The sequence below is a fragment of the Myxine glutinosa genome, chromosome 11 (genome assembly GCF_964187855.1).
Source record: "Myxine glutinosa chromosome 11, kmMyxGlut1.1, whole genome shotgun sequence".
In the NCBI taxonomy this organism is placed as follows: Eukaryota; Metazoa; Chordata; class Myxini; order Myxiniformes; family Myxinidae; genus Myxine; species Myxine glutinosa.
This window is the reverse complement of record NC_136271.1, coordinates 74,797,112-74,821,276: the sequence shown is the minus strand read 5'-3', so window position 1 is coordinate 74,821,276 and position 24,165 is coordinate 74,797,112. Positions and strand designations below refer to the sequence as shown.

The 24,165-nt window shown below is 51.2% G+C and overlaps 1 protein-coding gene across 1 annotated transcript in view; it reads right to left on the bottom strand.

The window, feature by feature from the left end:
• Window positions 1-24,165, bottom strand: part of VPS13B (vacuolar protein sorting 13 homolog B) — a gene marked incomplete in the record, with an annotated part of 603,006 nt that overhangs the window by 58,653 nt on the left and 520,188 nt on the right. The window contains 7 exon segments of the mRNA XM_078786778.1: window positions 11,512-12,338; window positions 12,445-12,560; window positions 12,847-13,031; window positions 14,715-14,842; window positions 21,142-21,422; window positions 21,893-22,039; window positions 23,673-23,849. Of these exon segments, the coding sequence (XP_078642904.1) occupies window positions 11,512-12,338; window positions 12,445-12,560; window positions 12,847-13,031; window positions 14,715-14,842; window positions 21,142-21,422; window positions 21,893-22,039; window positions 23,673-23,849 (1,861 nt within the window).

The following is a 24,165-nucleotide window of genomic DNA, read 5'->3' as shown; positions in this document are numbered from 1 at the left end:
TCCCGGTACGCGAGGAAATACTCCCCCGCTCACGGCCGCAGCGTAATGGATGGATAACGCCGAGCGAAGCGAACTGCGGCGTGAGCCGGTTACCAAAGACTAGACCCGATTTATGTGCGTCGGCCGAATCGCGCCACGTACCCTCAATCTGGAAATCACTAAAGCAACCAAATGTGAAGAAGAGAAGAAGAAGAAGTAGGAAGAACAAATATGATTTATTGCGAACTATTAACAAGACCAAAAATAACCAAGGAGAATGGAAAGGATAAGAAAATAACTGAACAGAAAGGAGCAAGGAGACACAGTGCAATATTAGCTTATATTAAACAGTCTTACTTATAAACCCAGGGACAAGACAAAAGACAGACTACGAGCACACTTACACGGGGAATGATGGCAGGAACGAATGCTGGAGGTGGATAGCTGGAGGGAGAGGAAGGTCCACGGGGACTGGGTCACGGTCGGGCCGCCGTCAACGCCCAAGCTGCGGTCGTGCGAGCCGCTGTGGTACGAGCTCCGCCGGTTCAAGTTGTTGCTGCTGTTCGAGCTCCGCTGGTTCAAGCTATTGCGGCTGTTCGAGCTCCGCTGGTTCAAGCTGCTCCTGCGTACCGCTGCGTCGCGTGCTCTCCAAACGGCTTATGTTCTCTCGTTTCCCTCTGTCCAGGAATCATCTCTCTCGGGGGCGTCCCACCGCGGGTTATATATGCCATGCCGTCAAACCTTCGCGAACCTCCTCGACGGTTCTCTCCACGCTCTCTCAAAGCCAAACCCCTCATCCTTGGTTGGTCGGCAAGGGCTGGCCCACTCCTCCCCTCTATGATGAGGTGGAGACACGCCTTTCTTCTCCGAGGTTACCTCGTGGTCAATGGAGGCAATTGCAGCAGACCTGGCAAACCTGGCACTTTGAAGATGCTTTACCTCGTGGTCAATGGAGGCAATTGCAGCAAACCTGGCAAACCTGGCACTTTGAAGATGCCATGGGGCGTCGGAGGGACCTGTCTTATTTAATTGATGCAACGTAATGAACTAGTGGATCACAGAACCTTACACTGACATTCATTCAGGACATAACTAGAGGGGAACTTAGGATTGGCTACGTGTGTGCGATGGCTTAACTAAGGACGACCTTTGATCTTTCTTTACACTACGGAGGGTGATATTTACACAACAAAACAACCACAATTCTCAAATCCGTTACACTGCACCCTCCTTCCTTCAGGCACGTCCCGGGCCTATAAAAATTTAGCTTAGTGTGGCACATAGGTGTAATTCCCTCTACAATTAACCTGACCCTGAGTGCGACAGTTTTAAAACACAAATAAAGATGTCCCGCTAATTGCGTTGCACCCTGCCTAACAGTTTCACATCCACAGCTAACCAAATTGCGGAATTATTTTCAAAACTAAACATTTACGGTGGGGGAGCATTATTTACATTGGCATTATTTGACTATTTACAAAACGCAACCCAGGACCTGTGATTTTTCTTTTGGGGAGACAAAAAAAAAGAAATTCCTGTTTGGAGGGAGGAGACAGCATGCATTGCATCGACGCACCAGCACCAAAGCACCCAAAGCACCAATCACCAAAAGCACCATTCGGTGCAACAGTCACCAGTTCATAATAAGCACACACAAAAAAACAACTGGTGGTGGTCTTCCTCTTCTCTGCTGGGCCGATGTTCTTCCTGATGTTTTCTTGCTTCATGCGGCCTACTTGGAAATAAAAAGCACAAAATGTGTCCATTTTTATTTAGGGCCAAAGGGGCCAACTAAGGGTGGTCCACCTGTTTGGCATAGGTGCCACCTTACCGAGGTCCGCAAGCAAGACCCTGGGCCATCGTGGCCGGCTCCAGCAGAGGTGCCAGGTCCCAAAACGTGGGGTCCATAAAGTGGTGCTTGGCCGCAAGACGGCGGTCCATAAGTGGTGCATCAATGCAATGCATGCTGGTTGTGGGAGTTCTGGTACACCATGGCGGACTCCCGCACGCTCCCCTCGGTGCCCAGCGAGCACAGTCCTCGGTTGGCAGACAGGGAGACAGAAGACAGGTGAGTGAGGGGTAAGGTCCCAAGGGTACACATCAATACAAGGCAATGCAGGACGAGGTGCGTACGGAGAGCGAAGTGAGAAAGCTCGTCCCTACCGTACGTCACCCCCCCCTGTTACCTACTCTACCCTTGCCCTTACCCCATATGTACAAAAATCTACACATTTACAAATTCGTCACTACCGTCATGTCTTCCCCATATTTCCCCGATACCAAATTCGTCCCCACAATCCCTCTAACCAAAATTTGCCATCACCAATTCATCATCAATCCTCATAAGGAGGGAGAGATGGAACAACAAGCACAATGTCACACCCACGTCATGATGCATCTCACATTCCAAACATTTGCACAAAATATAATAAAAACAAACCATGGCATGGTGTGGAGCTTTGTCACCTCAGGTGAGTGGATGTAGATGGTGCGAGGAGATTCTTAATCCTAACTATCCTCTAAATGACTTTAATACATTTTACACTACCCGGGGTCTTTCCCTGCCAAACCATTGGCCGTCTTACTCTATGCGGTTTTAAGAACCAAATTTCCATTGACCAAACTGTGGTGCTTCCTCAATTTGGGGTCTCACTCCCCCGATTCAACTCCCTGTGCCCTTGCACAATTTCAGGACTGGGTCGTGTGGCTCTCCCAGCAGGTCTACCGACCTGCACACCTCCACCACTGTAGTTGCCTCCGAGCTTACCTGCTCCTTAACCCTACCTATCTACCTGGGGAAGGCCCTCTGGCGCTCTCCCCACTCGGTGCCCTCTGGCACTGGGCTACCCGGGTCCGTCCTCCGGATCCTCGGGCCCCATCCACAACTCTAACGGCTCCCAGAGCCCACCTGCGGCCTCACCTGGCTGACATCCAGTGGTGGAGTGCCCATTCAACTACACACACTAACAGGCCACACGCCCAGCCATTTCCACGTCACTAATGCACCCATCCAAGCTCCATTCTTCCACACGCACCACAGATGCCAATATCCAGCCACAATTTACCTGTACCCTCTACCTAACGCTTAAACTACCCTCCCCGGGTATTCGTGATGGGGTCCATCCTCCTTTCCCCCATCCACACCTTCGCACCATCCACTCCACTCCACAGTTTCCACCATACTCACTCCATACTCCATATATTCCATGCCATTTATTCCACACAACCATTCTCCATACACCTGTAGTTGCACACCTGTGCAATCACTCCTACTGGTGCTTCGTGCACCCTTCTTCCTCCCTGGACCATTTGGTCAACACAGCACACAATCACCACTACTCAGTCATACACTGCTCCATATACCTGTCCAGTTGCACACCTGTGCAATCACAATTGTTCCTCACTCACTGCTCCATACACCTGTTCAGTTGCACACCTGTGCAATCACAATTGTTCCTCACTCACTGCTCCATACACCTGTTCAGTTGCACACCTGCGCAATCACAATTGTTCCTCACTCACTGCTCCATACACCTGTTCAGTTGCACACCTGTGCAATCACAATTGTTCCTCACTCACTGCTCCATACACTTCCACGCTCAATACAACTCACAATTACCTTTTCACAATACACTTCTGAATACACCTTCAATTCTCAAACAAACGGCATCATCTGAACTACCTGGTGCCCTGCTAAAACTCGCGCTTCCCCGTCGCCCCTTTAAACTATTGCGCTCCCTCGTCATTATAATCCAACTACCCTCTCTATGTCCCCACTACCTGTCCACTGTTGCTACTTAACCTTACAGTTACCTATGGTCAATCTCTAGGTCCCTACACATTATCCAAACCCTCCCAGGCTAGTTTTCACTGCCAAATCCCATAGCTATTGCTCCTTTGCCCCCGTTGTGAGAGATGGCAGAGTTGCCATCCCACCACATCAGGCATCTTCCACTACCAATTTGGCCCATCCAATTTCAGCCAATCAAAAATTTGCCAATCATCTGCCAATCATTCTACCAATCATCAATCTGCCAATCATCAAATTTTGCTTTTCAATTTCGGGTCCAAAACACTATCATCATCACACGTCTACTCACTTGTCTCTCGGTGCGCCAATTCATGCTCAGAACCTGGCTTCGCCAAGTCGAGCCATGAATGCGGGTGGTTCGTTGCCGGCGGTTGGATCCGTCCGGCATTCGGTGCAGGGAAGGGGGTTCGCTCAGGCCGAGATCCCAAGGTCCACCTCGGCGCGGAGCCTTTCGGTCTCCCGCCTGATGACCCGATCTCGCCCTGCCGGAACGCCTCAACCACAAGGGGTCGCCGTGACGACCCTTCCGACCGGGCCGCCCGCTCCGCCTAGCGGAGCATGGACGCAACCGTTCAGAGCGCGGCCCGGCGTGGATCGCGTACGGCGGTTCCTTGGAAACCACCGCGGTTACGATCCCCGCTGGTTCCCGCTGCACACGAAGCCCGGCACGCACCGAGGGCTCGCTTCGGCTACAAGTCGATTTAACCGCAAACCCGGTTACCGTCGATGCTTCACCTGCAGGCTCACACGCATACGCGACCCCTTTCATCCTCACCGAGCTCGGTGCTCCAACGCCGCCCGTACACCCCGCGTACTTTGTCACAGCACTCGTTCTTGTTTCGCTCACAGACTTCGTCACACACCTGACCACCGCACACCTTGGCACACACTCGTCGTTCATACACCTCACCAACACACCTCTTCGCGCCCCCTCCTCGGTCACATCCTCTGTGACAACCACGGGTGTGCACTCACTTGCACACCCAATCACGTGCTTCACTACTAACTCCAGCGTGCATTCCCACATGCGCTCGACCATCTCAGGTGTGCATCCTTCCATTCCAGGTGTACATCCTCTCTCACCTGCCACAACCAACTCACGCTCCGTGTCACTCTCACTACTTTCACCACCACACTCGGTCGCGCATTCACCCTTAGGGGCCATTCAAATATTACGTAACGCTTTTTTTCCCGAAATTTGACACCCCCCCCCCACCCCCTCGTAACGCTTCGTAACGTTCGGCCAGACACCCCCTAAGCGTTACGTAACGTTCGGTCACTACACCCCCCCCCCCCCCCGAATATACATTTTGCGATCTACTGCTTGCACAGACCCGTGCAACCTCTGAAACATGGTGGGGGGGGGGGGGGCGGAGGGTGACGGGAGAATTTAGGGTTGGGGGTTAGGGGGTTGGGGAGGAGCTTAGTCATTTTAGTAGATGTTTACTGGCAAAATAAAATAATGTGATATATAATATAATCCCAGGAAACTAGCATAACAATATATGTTTATCCAGATTATAAATAGTTAAAAACTGTTTTACACTTCTTAAATTTCAAAGAAAAAATAATCAGAAACAAAGCAACATGAACACCTAACCCGGAAATAGATGTGAGCACCGGCAAAATAGTAATCAGCCTAGAGTAACACGCGATCGTTGCTGCGGCAAAGAACATCTGTTTTGCGCACTGCGGTGCACCATAGGTTGAGGTGATTATGAACGATTCGCCAGGTGGGGTTGCAAGCTGGGGTGACCTTTACCTTCCGAAGAAACGCCATTTTGTCGGCAGTCGCGTGATTGGTGGGCAAACGCATGAACCACACACATGCGTGAACTCAAAAACTGCGTGAAAAACAAAGAGCGGCAACAACGGTACCGGGATAACTACAAACGAAAGTTGGATAACTTAGATGAAGACCAACGTAAACAACTCCGAAAATCAACTGTGGGCAGGCCAGCGATAGTTGATGAGAACCTACTTCACAAAGTTATAGTGGATATCGCGATAGGTGGTTCCGCAGCTGATGAGCGACGACGTTCTGAGATCATTAGAACGGTCAAGACTCTGGATGACCTAACCGCTGCCTTGACAAAACGTGGCTTTCAGCTATCTCGAAGTTCTGTTTACCTCCGCCTTCTGCCGCGCAACTCTACAACGCGGGAGGGGAAGAGGCACTGCAAAACTCTACCAGTGAAACTGTCGAGAGCTCAAAATGACGTACACTCTGGGCATAAAGATGCGATGTTTGCCATGGCATCTATCGCAAATCTCGAAAACTTGGCATCCCTGTTGGGTCCTGATGAAGTTACCTTCCATTCCCAAGATGACAAAGCCAGGGTTCCTATTGGCCTAACGGCCGCCAATAAACAGGCGCCGTTGATCATGCATATGGAATACAAAGTCCGATTGAGTGACCATGACTTCGTCATTGCTTCCCGGCATAAATTGGTGCCGTCCGTCATCGCTGCAGTAATGATCAAGGGTAACTCTATCACCGGTGGTGCTGTGATGTACTCGGGCCCCACCTATATCGGCATCAGGAGTGCTAAGCATTCATCATCTACTGCATTCAACCACCTCCACGACATGAAACGCATTCGTTCCTTGACCGAATTTCGGGACAGCTTGTCGTGCAAAGACGGTCTTCCAAAACCTGTCATGATTGTGACCGTGGATGGCGGCCCGGACGAAAATCCGCGTTATGAGAAAACGATTCAGTGTGCAATTGACTATTTCTGTACGAACGATTTGGATGCCCTCTTCATCGCGACCAATGCCCCAGGTAGGAGCGCCTTCAATCAGGTTGAGCGACGTATGGCACCGCTCAGCCACGACCTGGCAGGGCTCGTGCTGCCCCACGATCACTTCGGCAGTCATCTTGATGGATCGGGCAAGACGGTCGATGATGAGTTGGAAGTCCAGAATTTAGCCCATGCGGGCAAGGTCCTGGCGGAAGTTTGGTCTCAGACTGTCATAGACGACTTCCCAACGGTGGCAGAATACATCTCGGCAGATGCGGAAGACGATATTATTGAGAAGGACAGAGACTGGCAGGCGATACATGTACGGGAGAGTCAGTATATGGTACAACTGGTCAAGTGTAACGATCGAGACTGTTGCAGAGAGCCCAGAAGCTCGTTGTTCAGTGTAGTCCGAGATCGCTTCCTTCCACCCCCGTTGCCCGTGCAGCAGACGGGTGACGGGCTCGTTTGCAACACGACCGATGGGAAGTTTCCAACGCTGTTCCAGAGCCTTGTCCTTGGGCAGAGCATTCTCACGCCGGGAGCCCGTAAAAAATTCCCAAAGGGAGTCCCATATGACTTCGCATGTCCTACTCTGGAAACCGAACTCCAGAGGCGGACTTGTTCAACTTGTGGACTGTATCATGCCTCCATAAAGTCAGGCAAGGCCCATGCCCGCTGTCACAAGGACAAGAAACTGGAGCAGCGCGTGGAACGTGTGTGCCCGCAGCGCGTAGCCGCACGACGACAGCGGGAGCTAATGTGCCTGGTGGCGTACCAGGAGAACGAGCCGGTCCTGGAATGGCTAGACGATGATGGTGTCGACACTGATGGGCTCCAACTTCCACAGGAGCAATCAATCGAGTCCGGTACCCCGATACTGACCTTCGAAGCACGCGAACCCGCATAGGAACTGGAATAACTTACGAGACCCTAAGAGGCTATACAAACAATTCGTTGTGGCGTCAATATTATAAAGAGTAATAAAGAGTACTAAATTTAATACAGTTAAATGTGGTTTCTAGTTGTGACTTCGACTTCAGTATCAACATGGTCTCAGCAAAAATGGGATGAGTAGTCATCCCATTTTTGCTGAAACCAAAAATGGGATGAGTAGTAATCCCACTTTTGGTTTTAAAAACTTAGATCACTACTGTTACGTAACGCCGATGCGAACACCCCCCCACCCCCTCGTAACGCTCGGCCGTACACCCCTCCACCCCCCATAGCGTTACGTAATATTTGAATGGCCCCTTACTCTTGACAGCGCACTCTGTTATCATGCACTCCTCTGTTACACACCTTTCTCACGCACCCTCTTGCGCACACTCACCCGTTACGTCCTCCGTAACACTCACCACAGGTGTGCACTCTTTCGTTACATCCTCTGTAACACTCCCCACAACGCGCTTCCATATGCGCCCCCCCCTCACACGCGCTACGACCAACTCACTCTAGACAACACACACTCCTCGGCGCACACTTTTTCCTCACACACCCCATAGTCGGACATCCTCGCACACCTCCTCCTTCACCCTCTGTACCTGTCGCACACTTCACCAGCGGTCCCTCACGAACACCCGGGTCTACACCACCCCCCAAGCCGACTGAATCTCCCGTCACACCATATACATTTCCGAGTATATCGCCACTCACCTCGGCACCTCGTCTCCGTTCCTCCTCCACCACCTGCAAACTCTTTATTTGGTTAGCAAGCACCTCATCATGATTTGAGCACAGACCTTGTACATATTCCATCACCTCCTCCTTTATCTCTTTCTTAGTTTCCCTCCGTCTCTTCATAATTTCACTCACCCCCTCTTCCACTTCCTCTAATTTCTCCCTTACCTCCTTCATTTCCCGGTGCGCCCCCTCGATCTCTTCCTCTAACGCCATCTTGACCGTTTCTATGTGCGTCCTCACCTCCCGGTCTTTCGTCTCCATTGCCTCCGTCACCTCGTCCAACCTCTTTGTCAATCCCTCATGTACCATCTGACATTCCCTCTTTATGACTGCAACGTCCCTCTTTATTTCCTTCTGGGTCGCCTTCAACCCCTCGATCACAGCCGTATTCTTTTGTACCTGTTCCTTCAACTCCCTTTGTCCCACTGTCAGCTGCCCCACCCCCTGCGTCAACTCCTCTATGCCACCTTGTAACTTTGCCGTCCCATTTCTCACCTCTTTCTCCATACGCTTCTCACCTCGCCTTACCTCCTCGCGTACCCCCGAGACCTCCTCGCCCACACCTCGTCTTATCTCCTCCCCCATCTCCTCCATTTCTTTAGTAGATGCCGCCCTCATCTGTTCCAATTCATTCCTCTGAGCATCCATTTTACCTTCCAACCCGATTTTCACCTCCTCTATCTGGTTCCCCATCTGTTTGATTTCCCGGGCGGATTGCTCCCCTATTTCCCGCAATTTGTCTTCCATCTTGTCTTCTAGCCCCGTTAACCCATTCTTCACCCCTTTTATCCCGTTGTCTAACCCCTCAAATTTACCCTCAAATTTCTTGTCTAAACCCTCAAATTCTTGTTCAACCCCTTAAAATTATTGTCTAACCCCTCAAATTTATTGTTCAACCCCTCTCTTAATTGCTCACTGGTACCCCGTGCTTCGTCCCTTAATTCTTTCATTTCCCTGCGTCTTTTTTCGTTGTCGCACTTCGACTCCGCCATGTATTCGCTGAACCGTGCCATGAACTGCTGCATGTCAAAGCCCGCTGGTACAGCGGGCTCGGCTACCGCGCGCTCGTGCGAGGCGCCATTTTGTGCCTCTCCAACCACGTGCGCGAGGGCACCATCTTGTGCACCTGATACCCCCGCTACCACATCACCATTGCTCTCCTCCTCCATTTCCCCCATATACATTTCCCCGAGGTCCTGGGTCGACTCTACACACTCTAATTCCCCCACCGGCATCCGGTCACCTTGATCATCCATGGCGCGACTTTTAAATTTAGGATGTTAAATAAAATCTCGGGCCACTCGTAATTTTGAGCGTGCTATTCGCGCTTCAGGTCCGAATCCCACTCCTGGCACCATTTGTTACGGACGCCAACATCGGCCTCTCTCCCCTTACCGAGGGGGGATTAATCCCCTCGTTTATGACTGACCGACATGGTCCCGGGGGTATGACGCCACGCCCGGTCGGCGCTGGGTAGGGTATTAGGCCCAACCGTCCTATGACCTAAATACCAGCGCTTCCCGGTACACGAGGAAATACTCCTCCGCTCACGGCCGCAGCGTAATGGATGGATAACGCCGAGCGAAGCGAACTGCGGCGTGAGCCGGTTACCAAAGACTAGACCCGATTTATGTGCGTCGGCCGAATCGCGCCACGTACCCTCAATCTGGAAATCACGAAAGCGACCGAATGTGAAGAAGAGACGAAGAAGAAGTAGGAATAACAAATATGATTTATTGCGAACTATTAACAAGACCAAAAATAACCAAGGAGAATGGAAAGGATAAGAAAATAACTGAACAGAAAGGAGCAAGGAGACACAGTGCAATATTAGGTTATATTAAACAGTCTCTACTTATAAACCCAGGGACAAGACAAAAGACAGACTACGAGCACACTTACACGGGGGATGATGGCAGGAACGAATGCTGGAGGTGGATAGCTGGAGGGAGAGGAAGGTCCACGGGAACTGGGTCCCGGTCGGGCCGCCGTCAACGCCCAAGCTGCGGTCGTGCGAGCCGCTGTGGTACGAGCTCCGCCGGTTCAAGCTGTTGCTGCTGTTCGAGTTCCGCTGGTTCAAGCTATTGCGGCTGTTCGAGCTCCGCTGGTTCAAGCTGCTCCTGCGTACCGCTGCGTCGCGTGCTCTCCAAACGGCTTTTGTTCTCTCGTTTCCCTCTGTCCAGGACTCATCTCTCTCGGGGGCGTCCCACCGCGGGTTATATATGCCACGCCCTCAAACCTTCGCGAACCTCCTCGACGGTTCTCTCCATGCTCTCTCAAAGCCAAACCCCTCATCCTTGGTTGGTCGGCAAGGGCTGGCTCACTCCTCCCCTCTATGACGAGGTGGAGACACGCCTTTCTTCTCCGAGGTTACCTCGTGGTCAATGGAGGCAATTGCAGCAGACCTGGCAAACCTGGCACTTTGAAGATGCTTTACCTCGTGGTCAATGGAGGCAATTGCAGCAAACCTGGCAAGCCTGGCACTTTGAAGATGCCATGGGGCGTCGGAGGGACCTGTCTTATTTAATTGATGCAACGTAATGAACTAGTGGATCACAGAACCTTATACTGACATTCATTAAGGACATAACTAGAGGGGAACTTAGGATTGGCTACGTGTGTGCGATGGCTTAACTAAGGACGACCTTTGATCTTTCTTTACACTACGGAGGGTGATATTTACACAACAAAACAACCACAATTCTCAAATCCGTTACAATATATATATATATACACACACACACACACACACACACACACACACACACACACACACACACACACACACACACACACACACACACACACTTGTGGGGGCACCACCCGTGGGAATCCCACGGGCATGGATGTATGTGACATTTGGACATCTTCATTTAGATGCTGCACACTCAGTTTTACAAAATGGTTACTGGCAATTTATCAGATCCACAAATGATGTAATCCACACAATGTATTTACTTCTGATAACATGTGAATGCATGTGCGTGCACATGGGAAATACAGTTTGAAATGTGTCTTTACACCTAATGTAAAATGAGACTTCAAAAGCTCAAATCCTCTCCCTCCCCACCCCCATCCCTCCCACATCACGCACACTGCACCGGGGAGTGGATCACCCACAGGGGAGTGGGTCACACACACACACACACCGGGGAGTGGGTCACACACACACGGGAGAGTGGGGCACACACACACACACACACACACACACACACACACCGTTTCTCCTTTAGGAATAACATAAATAAACTATTCAAGCAATTGTAATAAACAAACCTTGTGCGTAAAATGTACCTGCTCGAAAGAGTGCCCCAGCGGCATAGTGCATTGTCAAGGCGTGGATGAGCTCTCGTGGTGTTGTGAACAAGGAATGGCGTTCAAACGCGCTGAAGGACAAAGGTGTTTGGTCTGAGGCGATGTACAGACGCAGCGAGGCATGCACACTGACCAGCAAGTTTAGGGGTCGTATGGTAAAATGGCGCAGGCGGATTGGCAGCACAAGCGCCGACACTAACTGGGGAAACTCAATCAGTGCTGTCTGGCCTTGAGGGTGGTCCAGCTGTCGGCACAAAGAAAGGGAAAACGTGGCAAGAAGCATCTTGAGGTGATACAGAAACGTGTCTTCGATGTAAAGCTGCAATGGCTGAAATTCTAGCTCCAAGTCGGTCACTTCTGTTCTCCCAGAAAATGGAGATGGAGCAAGATTTGCCTTCATCTGCATGGCACAGCTTTGCCGAAAGTGTTCAAGGGTTGTGCTCTCCAATGGCCAGAAGCTATGACCAAGACCAGCCGAGGCGGATGACGATGCTGCTACTGCCTGCTCCCCTCGGCACAGAATGACAGGGAAATGGAAAGCAGAGCGTGGAAAAAGCTGATTATCCAACTGTACATTTCCAACAAGAAGCTCCAATGAGCTACCATTGCTGAATGCTGCAATGGGTTCGGATGCACCACTGCCTTCTTGCATCGTGCCCGGTCCAATAGTAAGCAATGCATCGTCCAAGCTAAGCCGTAAGAACTCAGAAGACATTGTGGGTTGGCTGACGTCATCATTTATGGCCACAGAGAGCTGGAGCAGCAGGAACTGAAACCAGATTGGACTGGCTTGTGGCACAGGTGATCTGCAATGAGTTCAAGATGGAGAACAGTTGCACAATGAGAATTTCTGATAGTCATGAGCATACATTGCAATATTCCGATTAACAACTATATAATGTTTCGTCTCACCGGTGCAAACTCGTGAGAAGTCCAGCTTTGGACTCGGGAGCGACAGAAAAGGTGAGAGTTCCACCAAAGAAGGAAATCTCCACATACAGGCAGCCATATTCTGGCAACATCACAACCTGAACAAAGAGGTGCAAAAAGAAGTATTTTCATTCACATTAATTTGCTTCCAACAGCATCCAACCTGGCAGCATTCAAATAGTTGTCTTATGAAACATCTCAACACAATAAACCTTTTGAGGTGAGGCATTAGTGTGTGGATCCCATAAATACGAGATGTTTGAGCGAGGATCCAATAAAGACGAGGTGTTTTTTGTGGACCCATGTGTGTGGATCTCATAAAAAGAGGATTGACACACGTGTGGAAACCAGAAAAATTAGTTCAATTATTTTGGCATAATCTACCTGCGTGCCAACAGTGCCCAGATGAAACTCGTCGCTCCATGCACCGTGTGGTTGGTGAAGTCGGGCAGTGGGCAGATCCCCATGGGGTCGGCACTCGGGGAAAGTGAGAAGATGGTGAGCCAATTCATGGTGTATCGCACCATCAGGTGGAACGACGGGCCGTGGGATGGGGAAAGTCCACACGCCTGCGCACCACGTACAAAGTGCAATTCCAAATTTTGATCAACAAATAATGTTTGCAAACTCGCAGGGTCAACGCTCGTTGAGAATATGTCGGAACTGCGTAAGACGAATAAACATAATTACACAATAATGAAATTACTTTAAACAGTGGGCAGACAAAATGAGTACAAATGCATGCAATGCATGTTGTGCCTAAAACGGCCATAACATCTTTGTGAAGTTGTAATTTTAGAAATGATACACACAAGGAGAATATAAGATGGAACCTCTTAAAATGATGAGATACTGTACATATAGATATTAATTTGCTAATCACGTTTAGTGTGAGGTCTGCATGAAAACTGTGAATCGTACTATTTATATTTCCGTTTGTGTGTTTGACTTGTACGCACTCCGAAACCGCTGGACGGAACGAGTTGAAATTGTGTGGTTGTACTTGAGGTGTACCCGGGAAGGTTTTCAGTGTTTAAAAAAAAAATCATTGTCGTGGGGTTCGAGAGACGAGGGACGATGCAAATTCTCGATGTAGACGTGTATCGTGTAGCGCCACTCCTCATGGCAGCGTGTGTTACAAGTCTCAGCGGTTTACAGTATAATCTACCATATAAACCACAATGTCAGTTTGTGTGTTTGTACAGATGTCTGTCCCCTTTCATAAGGGTAGGTTTTAAAGGCCAATCTTTTAACCATAATGTGTCTACACTCCAGTCTATTTTTCAGGATAAAACAAACTCGAAAAACATTTTCCACAAAAGAGTAATTATGCCTCTCAAATTGCAATTGCAGACGGTGGCTTACAAACCGAGCCTCAAGGGCGGTATACAGAAGCATTTTTGTTCTACTATGTTAGGATGGCTACCTCCAACTTAGGTTTTTACCTTCATGTGAAAGTGGGGAATTATCATAAGTGTTTGAATTATCATACCTACTAATGCACTCGCTGGACAATAAATTGAAACTAGATGGTATCGCAAAAAAAAAGAAAAAAAAAGAAAATCAACCTCCTGGAAGTTGTACAAATAATTCTAAAATATGCCAATTCTGTTACGATATAATGAAAACTATAGTCATCAGAAATGCGGAGGGAGTATGTTGAAATATACGTGTGTTTGGTTGTTTGTGGGTGTATACCCCGGTTTAGAATAGGTACACCGTATCCCTGCGTGTCGTAAGAGGCGACTCAAAAGGTTGGCGTCAGGAAGGGCATCCGGCCATAAAAACATTGCCTCAAAAATAGATCCATGACAATTTGGAGAAGATTGTCATGGGGACCGCAGGGCTAACCCCCGCTCTTGCAGGGAAAATGGCCTTAAAATGCCTGTTGTTGTTGTTGTTGTTGGTTGTTTGTGGGAAGAAATGTGTTGAAACTCGGTGGTTGGTGGTTGTATTCGGCGAGTACATGGGGATGTTTTACGAAGCTTGGATGGTTACCTCCAAGTCCAACTTAAATATGCCCTCCCTTGCCGATGCCATAGGGAGCGTGTGTTTTTAGGCTGGCGTGTACCAAACGTGTACCAAACGATGACTTCTATTGAAGTATTTTGTCATGATAATTTCTGTGCTTAATATTGCAGTCCCGATAAAGTAGGAGCGTTTTCAATGTGCAATAAAAACTCCGATTGAAGAGGAGCGGAGGTTTCATGAGTGTGTGGATAACCAGAGCACAGAAGGGATGTTAGCCTCACCCGATATAACTTCCTTCATCTGGATAGGGATGGAGCAATGGTTGTAGATCAGCATCCGTGGGCAGGGATCGAGGGTCAAATTCAGGTAATTAACTCCCAGGTTTTCATTCCAGATTAGCAGAAGAGGTCTACAGAAATGGACAAAAGTATAGACCCGGGTAAGTCTTTTAATATAAATGGTGATACAACTACAAAGAGAAGGCCGAGGCTTTGCTGTTGGATTAAGTCAATTTTATCAATGACTGAAACCATATTAATGAAAGTTTCAGTATTTTGCATAATCTGAAACTGCCCAGTTTCCATTCTCTGTCTGTCTACAAACATGCCCCAGTTTGATGGCAAGAAACAGAAAGGCCATGAACAAATCCTAGCTCTTCTTCACCTTACCATCTGGTGTAAGTTCCCTGAGATTCCTCAATCCTCAGAGGTATCACTTGATTATTATGATACCTATTCTTCCCGCCTCAACCCCACCGCCCCCCGAAGAATATCAACCAATGGAAGGAACTATTGATGGTTTTAAAGTTGGGAAAAGTTGGGATTCATCCAACTAGGGCATTGCCCGTACTATATCTATATCTAAAATTATATCCCCCCCCCTCTATTTACATGAAATGGTTTGGTCCAAAGCGAACGGCTTGCGAGTACGGTGACAATCCCCCCCCCTCCCTCTATTTACATGCAATGGTTTGGTCCAAAGCGAACGGCTTCCGGAGTTTGGTAAAGAAATCGCCATCGCGTGCACAAACGCGCAGGAAAGCGAATGAATCGCAAATTCGGTTTTATTAGTTTTAAAACATAGTTTAACGCCAACATAGTTTGCAAACGTGAAATAAATGAATACGCTCTCAAATGTGCCATCCGAGGCAGAGTGTGTCCGCCACGTTCGGCACACGCGATCGTTCGCTGCTCTCTGATTGGTTGAATCGTTTTTTGGACATAGCTCGGTAAGTAATTGTCCGATTAATATGAAACCTTGAAAAGGCACATCCTCGGGTCCCCAGCAATATACCTGGCAAGTTAAAAGTATATCGGACCCGTGGTTGTCGAGAAACAGCGGTCACAGACAAACAGACGTACAAACGTACAAACGTACAGACAGAGATTACTGGAATTATAGATAGATAACACATAACGATAAGATTAGATTAAAGCGCGGCGTTACGCGCGCTGCTTGCGAGCAAGGAGGAAGCGGACAAGCGGTAACTTATAAGCGTCTTTATTTCAGGAGCTCACTGTAACACTGGCGCGCTCCGGGCTGCGCGCCCCGTGTATATCCTCAGGCCACGCCTACCCCTCGGGCGTGGCCACCGCCCACTTGGTGCGCGGAATGATGTCACCACGCCAGTGGGCTTTTGTGTCTGCCACACGCGCCCCCCCAGAATTCCCGCGCACCTGGAGGGCCAGTTTGCGGGGCGGACGGATGACCCGGCCGAAGCGCCCCCTGGCGATCGGTGGCGTCTGGGGTGCAGGGATGCCAGGTGGGATGCCCCTGGCATGGGTGCAGGACCGAGGGGCGGCGTGGCGGCGGGGCTGGGCGGTGCCGGGGGTCCGCCCGCAGGGGGGCGGCCCCGACGCGGGGGTCGGGCCACTGACGGTGGATGGTCCACGTCGAGGTGGGCCGGCTTGAGGCGGTCTACAGAAACGCGGTCAGGAGTACCGCCGATGTCCAGGATGAAGTGCTTCGCCCCGGTCTCCAGCACGCGGAAAGGCCCGTCGTACGGGGGCCGCAGTGGTGTCCGGTGGGCATCGTGGCGGACGAAGACGGACTCCGCCGTGCGAAGCTCCGGGGCGACGTGCATCGGTGGGTGCCCGTGGCATGCCGTTGGCACCGGGGCGAACCTCTGGGCGGTCTCTTGCAGAGCGGAGCGCTGCTGTGCCGCGGACCATGGTGCCGTGGAGTCGGGGAGGAACTCGCCCGGCACCCGCAGCGGTTGCCCGAAGACCAACTCCGCCGCGGATGCGCGCAGGTCCTCCTTGGGCGCCGTGCGGAGGCCCAGCAGGACCCAGGGGAGCCTGTCGACCCAGCCGCCGCCGCGGAGGGTGGCCCGGAGCCCGGCCTTCAATGAGCGGTGAAATCGCTCACACAGGCCGTTAGCCTGGGGGTGGTAGGCCGTGGTTCGGTGCAGCCGGACCCCGAGCCCCTGCGCGACCGCCCCCCAGAGCTCCGAGGTGAACTGGGGGCCGCGGTCGGACGAGATGTCTGAGGGGGCGCCGAACCGGGCGACCCAGGTGGCGATGAAAGCCAGCGCGACGTCTGCCGCCGTGGGCACGGCCTCCGGCCACCAGGTGGTGCGGTCCACCATGGTGAGGACGTGGGTGAAACCTCGCGAGGGGGGCAGAGGTCCCACCAGGTCCACGTGGACGTTGTCAAACCGGCGTTCCGGCACCGTGAACGGGGCCAAAGGGGGCTGGGTGTGCCGGAGCACCTTGGCGCCCTGGCACGCGAGGCACGTCCTGGCCCAGCCGCGGACGGCCTTCCGGAGGCCATGCCAGACGAACTTGTCGGTGATCAACCTTTGGGAGGCCCTCGCGCCCGGGTGGGACAGGCCGTGGATGGCGTCAAACACCTGGCGCTGCCAGCCCGCGGGCACGATGGGGCGAGGCCGCCCGAGGGAGACGTCGCACAAGAGGGCCGCGCCCGCGCCGTCGAACGGCACCTCGGTGACGCGGAGGCCCGTGACGGCGGTCCGCAAGGCCTGGACGTCGGGGTCAGCGGCCTGGTCTGCTGCCATCCGGGCATAGTCGATGCCGAGGTGGACTGCGTGGGCGACGGGCCGGGAAAGGCAATCCGCCACCGGGTTGTCCTTCCCTGCGACGTGCCGGATGTCCGTCGTGTACTCGGACACGGCCGAGAGGTGACGCTGCTGCCGGGCCGACCACGGCTCGGTGACCTTGCCCATCGCGAAGATCAGCGGCTTGTGGTCGACGAAGGCCGTGAACGCACGGCCCTCGAGCAGATGGCGGAAGTGCCTGACCGCCAAGTGAAGCCCGAGCAACTCGCGGTCGAAGGTACTGTAACGGCGTTCGGGCGGGCGAAGCTGCCGGCTAAAGAACGCCAGCGGTTGCCAAGCTCCACGCACCCATTGCTCGTGCACCGCGCCCACCGCGTAGTCCGAGGCGTCGGTGGTGAGGGCGATCGGTGCATCGGGCACCGGGTGCGCGAGCATGGTGGCGTTAGCCAAGGCGAGCTTCGCGCCCGTGAATGCCGTGTCCATCTGCTCAGTCCAGGTAACGTCGCCTTTGCCCGGCTTACCTCGGAGAGCTTCGTGCAGGGGGCGCAGGAGCTGGGCGATACGGCGCAGGAACCGATGGTAAAAGTTCACCATGCCCAGGAACTCCTGCAGCCCTCTGATCGTGCGGGGGCGCGGAAACCCCTTCACCGCCTCCACCTTGGCCGGCAGGGGGACGGCTCCGTGCCTGGTGACATGGTGCCCCAGAAAATCGATTACGGCGACGCCGAACCGGCACTTTGCGGGGTTCACAATCAGGCCATGCTGGCCCAGGCGTTCGAAGAGCGTGCGGAGGTGGCATAGGTGCTCTTCGCGGGACGCGCTGGCGACGAGGATATCGTCCAGGTAGACGTAGACAAAATTCAAGTCGCGCAGGACGCTGTCCATCAGTCGCTGGAACGCCTGAGCCGCATTCTTCAGACCGAAGGGCATCCACAGGAACTCGAAGAGTCCGAATGGCGTGATGACCGCCGTCTTCGGGACGTCCTCCGGCCTGACGGGGACCTGATGGTAGCCACGTATGAGGTCCACCTTTGAGAAGGACATGCCCGCCAAACGGGCGGAAAAGTCCTGAATGTGGGGGACGGGGTAGCGGTCGGGGGTGGTGGCGTCATTGAGACGGCGATAGTCCCCGCACGGTCGCCATCCCCCGCCGGGCTTCGGCACGATGTGTAGCGGCGACGCCCAAGCACTCTCCGAGCGCCGAACGATGCCGAGTCGCTCCAGGGTAGCGAACCCCGCTTTTGCCACCGCCAGCTTCGTCGGCTCGAGGCAGCGTGCCCGGGCGTAGACCGGTGGCCCGACGGTGGGGATGTGATGGGCCACCCCGTGCTTGACGGCCCCCGCCAAGAAGGTGGGCCGCGTGAGGGCCGGGAAGCCGGCGAGGAGGCGGGTGAATGCGTCCGCTGCCGGAAGCGTACAGATCAACGTGGCCGGAACCGAACCGTTCGGCAAGCCACTTGGCACTTGGCGTCTGCGCTCGGCGAGCCGCTCGTTGAGCTGCTCGACGAGCTGGGCAGCGCACAAGCGAGCGAGCTGAACGTCTCGGCCTGGACAAGACGTCTGCGCTTTACGTCGACCAGGAGCCCATTAGCGCACAGGAAGTCCGCGCCAAACAGTGCCATGGGCACGTCGGCGGTGACGAACGTCCATCGGAAAACCTGCCCTCCGAACCGCAGAGAGAGGCAGCGTTTTCCGTACGTACGGATGGGCGTCCCGTTCGCGGCAAGCAGCGCGGGGCCCCCGCCCGCGGCGTGCTTGTCTGACGTACCGGCGGGAACGACACTCACCTGCGCTCCCGTGTCGCACAGGTAACGGCGCCCGGATAAGGTGTCCGTTATGAACAGCAGGCTGCTCGAACGGCCGGCGCTCATCGCCACTATTGAGCGCCGGCCCGGGCATTTCCCGACCTGTTGAAGGAGCATGGCGGATGACACTGCCGAGCCTCGTGGCCGAACTTGGTGTGGAACCAGCACCAGGTGGTGGAGCTGGAGGAGCGCGGCTGGCTCCGCCAGGCCGGTGGAGTTGGCGGTTTTCCCCGCGGTGGCGGTTTTCGCCGCGGCAGTGGGCGGGGCGTGGCGGCGGTCACGAGGTGCGTATCAGCATGCTGCGTATGCTGTGTAAGCTGATGCTGTGGATCAGCATCATCAGCAGCATCAGCCTCGAGGTCCGTGACGGCCGCAAAGTACCTGTCCACCTCGGCTGCCAATGCTCGGGGTTCCGTTAGCACGGTCCGGCCAACGCGAGGCGAACCTGCGCTGGAAGTTGGCGATGGAAAAGCGCCCGGAATAGAGAACCGGGGGCTTCGTCGCCCAACAGTGACAGCATATGGTCCATTTGGACCGACGGGCGTGTGTCGCCGAGCTCGGGGAGATCCAGGAGGCGGTCGGCCCGTGCGTCGTCCGTGAGGCCGAACGTGGCTAGGAGTAGCCGCTTGAGTGCCTCGTACTTGTGGCCGTCCGGTGGGTGGCGAAGGACGGACACAACTCGAGCGGCCGTGCCGGGCCCGAGGGAGGCGACGACGTGGCAGTAGCGTGTGTCGTCGCCGGTGAGGCGCCGAAGCTGAAATTGGGCTTCGGCTTGGACGAACCAGACTTCGGCCTGGGCCTCCCAAAATTCGGGAAGTTTGATGAAGTTGGCCATGGCAATGGCGTCGTGTGTGGAAGGATCGCTCCGGCAGATCCAACGTCGAGGTCACCAGTAAAGCGCGGCGTTACGCGCGCTGCTTGCTAGCAAGGAGGAAGCGGACAAGCGGTAACTTATAAGCGTCTTTATTTCAGGAGCTCACTGTAACACTGGCGCGCTCTGGGCTGCGCGCCCCGTGTATATCCTCAGGCCACGCCTACCCCTCGGGCGTGGCCACCGCCCACTTGGTGCGCGGAATGATGTCACCACACCAGTGGGCTTTTGTGTCCGCCACAAGATCATGTACTGGAAATAAACTTGCTCAAAATGTGACGTTGTGGCGGCTGGGAGATTGGAGATGTTCCCTGTCATCTGTCGCATGAGCAGAAAATGTCATGTGACACTCAACCACACTCATCAAGTGACATTTGCTGCCTACGCCAATCACGTGACACCTCACACAGCATTTATAAGGTGTGGCCGGTCCAACTCGAGTCAATGTCCATCTGATTCCGATTGGGTAATCCGAGCAACGTTGAATTTTGATTGATCTTTTTGTGGGATACCGCCCGCCACAAAGCCTTTAAGGCCACTCGAAGCAGGGGCTACACAAAGGGCAGAATAGATATTAGACAGAAAGGAGGAATCTATTGATGTTACTCTTGAATTGAGGTAGGTTGGAAAGCAGGATGTAGGTAAACTTCCAGTGTAATGTCGTGTGGGGGAAAAAAATCTAGAATACTACCAAATAGTCTTAAACCTTGGGACAGATAGAGTGTATGGATGGGAAGAAATTATTATTTGATCTTCACCTTCAACTTTTGGTCTCATTGTCACCACTAAGCATTTGTACACCCGCTGAGAACATGTCTCCCTTTCACTTGCAATTCCTTTCTTTGTGCAACCATGCAATCTTCTCTTGTTTCCCCTTCACCCCCACTTTCTCATTGTTGATCCTTTACCCCTTGTTGGTCTGCTCTTCCATGAGCATCAACACCTGTATTAAAGAAAATAGATGGCTCATTATAACATGGATCTCAAACTCACTGTATTCCACAAGTTTGTGGTACCTGGTACAGAAAGGGCTCTCCGAGATGTCGTGAGCTGGTACGGCCACACTTTGGCGAACGAGGTCAGTGGAAACAAGCACAGGCCTGCTCCATACTGGTGGCTCGGCACCGGTAGGCGACGAGAAGGCCAGACACAACCAAAAAACAGGACGGTGATTCTGTTGGTTCTCAAAGCCGTTTCCATTTGGAATATCCCAGCAGGAAATTGGGCAGGACAGGGCGCCTGCTTTCGGCATTACAGCAGGTATATCGAGCACCGAGCTGTCGGTGCTGGGCACATGCTACGGAAGCACCAAATTGAAACAAAACAATTAGAGTGATTTTATACTCATTTAAAATACAAGGCTCCAGCAGTCAGCTAAGTATACAGGTAGATGCATATCCTTATTCTCAAAACAACAACAACAACAACATGCATTTTAAAGGCCATTTTCCCTACTAGAGTGGGGGTTAGCCCTTACTCTTATTATTCTTATTCTCAAAACAATTGCTAGATATTGGCTCGCAAAGAAATTGCTTCAATCATGTGTTCAAAATGTTCTACGATAATGAAAACGACTTTGCCATCGACTAGTTAACACTGACTTGGAAGTTAACAGAAGACTAGCTTGGAATAAGCAGATTAACAGTTTTAACTCTTTAGGTTACCATCCTTCTGCATTGTCTTCCCAAATTACCAGTCGGCTACCCAGAAATAAGTTTTAAAAAATACAACCAGACGTCTGGTTTAAGTTGCAGCCGACTGATGTACCTCTGGCAGGATATTCGGCTCTCCATTGGTCATGAACGGCCAGCATCGCAAACCAAAAGCAGAGTCACTGAGTAGCATCGTGCAGTCACTCACGCACAGAAGAAGCATACCTCGCCGTGCCACAAATCTCAGTGTCAGCTGGCACAGCTGAAGAAGAGAACAACAAACAAATCTTCTTTTGGCATCATAAAAATACTAAATCTTAGCAGAACCATGAAATTGCATGAGTTCCGGTTGCACTTTGAAGTCAGACACGAGAAGAGCTCAAAGTGTGCCAACATGTTTTATGCTGCTTTGGAGCGGTCTCAACGTAGTGTGTCTAACTGCTGGACGTCTTCCTCTGTTTTACTGAAGGTCAGTGGACAAACATCCGGGACCAGTAATCAAAACCATGAAGTAAAAAAAAAAGAAGCTTTCCAATAAGGTGATAATTTAAACAACCTCTGAGTAATTTAAACAACCTCTGAGTAATTTAAACAACCTCTGAGTAATTTAAACAACCTCTGAGTCATTTAAACAACCTCTGAGTAATTGAAACAACCTCTGAGTAATTTAAACAACCTCTGAGTAATTGAAACAACCTCTGAGTAATTGAAACAACCTCTGAGTAATTGAAACAACCTCTGAGTAATTGAAACAACCTCTGAGTAATTGAGACAACCTCTGAGTAATTTAAACAACCTCTGAGTAATTGAAACAACCTCTGAGTAATTGAAACAACCTCTGAGTAATTGAAACAACCTCTGAGTAATTGAAACAACCTCTGAGTAATTGAAACAAGCTCTGAGTAATTGAAACAAGCTCTGAGTAATTGAAACCTCTGAGTAATTTAAACACCCTCTGAGTAATTTAAACAACCTCTGAGTAATTTAAACAACCTCTGAGTAATTTAAACAACCTCTGAGTAATTGAAACAACCTCTGAGTAATTGAAACAACCTCTGAGTAATTGAAACAACCTCTGAGTAATTTAAACCTCTGAGTAATTTAAACAACCTCTGAGTAATTTAAACAACCTCTGAGTAATTTAAACAACCTCTGAGTAATTTAAACAACCTCTGAGTAATTTAAACCTCTGAGTAATTTAAACAACCTCTGAGTAATTTAAACAACCTCTGAGTAATTTAAACAACCTCTGAGTAATTTAAACAACCTCTGAGTAATTTAAACAACTTCTGAGTAATTTAAACAACTTCTGAGTAATTTAAACAACTTCTGAGTAATTTAAACAACTTCTGAGTAATTTAAACAACCTCTGAGTAATTTAAACAACCTGAGTAATTTAAACAACTTCTGAGTAATTTAAACAACTTCTGAGTAATTTAAACAACTTCTGAGTAATTTAAACAACTTCTGAGTAATTTAAACAACTTCTGAGTAATTTAAACAACCTCTGAGGACGGGTCGCCACTCCAACGCAGGATACTAGACCGTGAGTGTGCAGGAATTTGTAATTTGTTCAGGGTGGCGATGATAGTTCGCCTACTCTTTGTAAAGGACACTGTGGAAAATTTAACGTCCACCATCTCATCCTGGCCGGAGTGATGCACAGGGAGTTTACCGTCCATCCGAAGGACGGCCTCACGCACATTGATGAATCACCCTGCCTGTGAAACACCTGGATGACAGTTTAAAGCTGGGTCGGGATTCAAACCCAGGCTCGACTGCTTAGAGGTGAGTGTGAATACCGCCAGGCCAAATGCTTACAAAACTACTTTCGGGTGACAAGCAAATCCTAGCTCTTCCATGAGCCTCGACTCTGTGTACGAAGAAAATCACACCTTTTTCATTCCAGGTGCACTGCCCAGCTGCACATCGACGGTGCACGCTCCCTCTTCATGCAAGGCAATGAGACCGTCGTGCTGCGTCGATGAATTCCCCTCTCGCACAAGCTGAATGGCTGATGACTTGTGCACGGTGTTAGAAAGGGAGTAATAAATACCTATCTGAAAGGGTTCCTGTGGGGAAAAGTTCAGCCAGCTGGCTATCTTGTATCACAGCTTAGAGGTTCATAACTTGAAATTAATCATGGTGATGGGACAAGCAGTTATTAACAAAAGCCAGACAAAGACATTGAGTAAACCATAAGCACATTGATCATGTCTTTGGAGTTTTGACAATTGATGTACAAATGATTGATTATGTGATAATGCATTGTTTTCTACTATAATACATTGCACATTTCTTCTGTAAAATTACGAAATCATGCCACTTAGAGGACACCCAGAGCAATGAAAAGCATCGTTGGACAAAGTGTCAGACCCGCCGCAAACC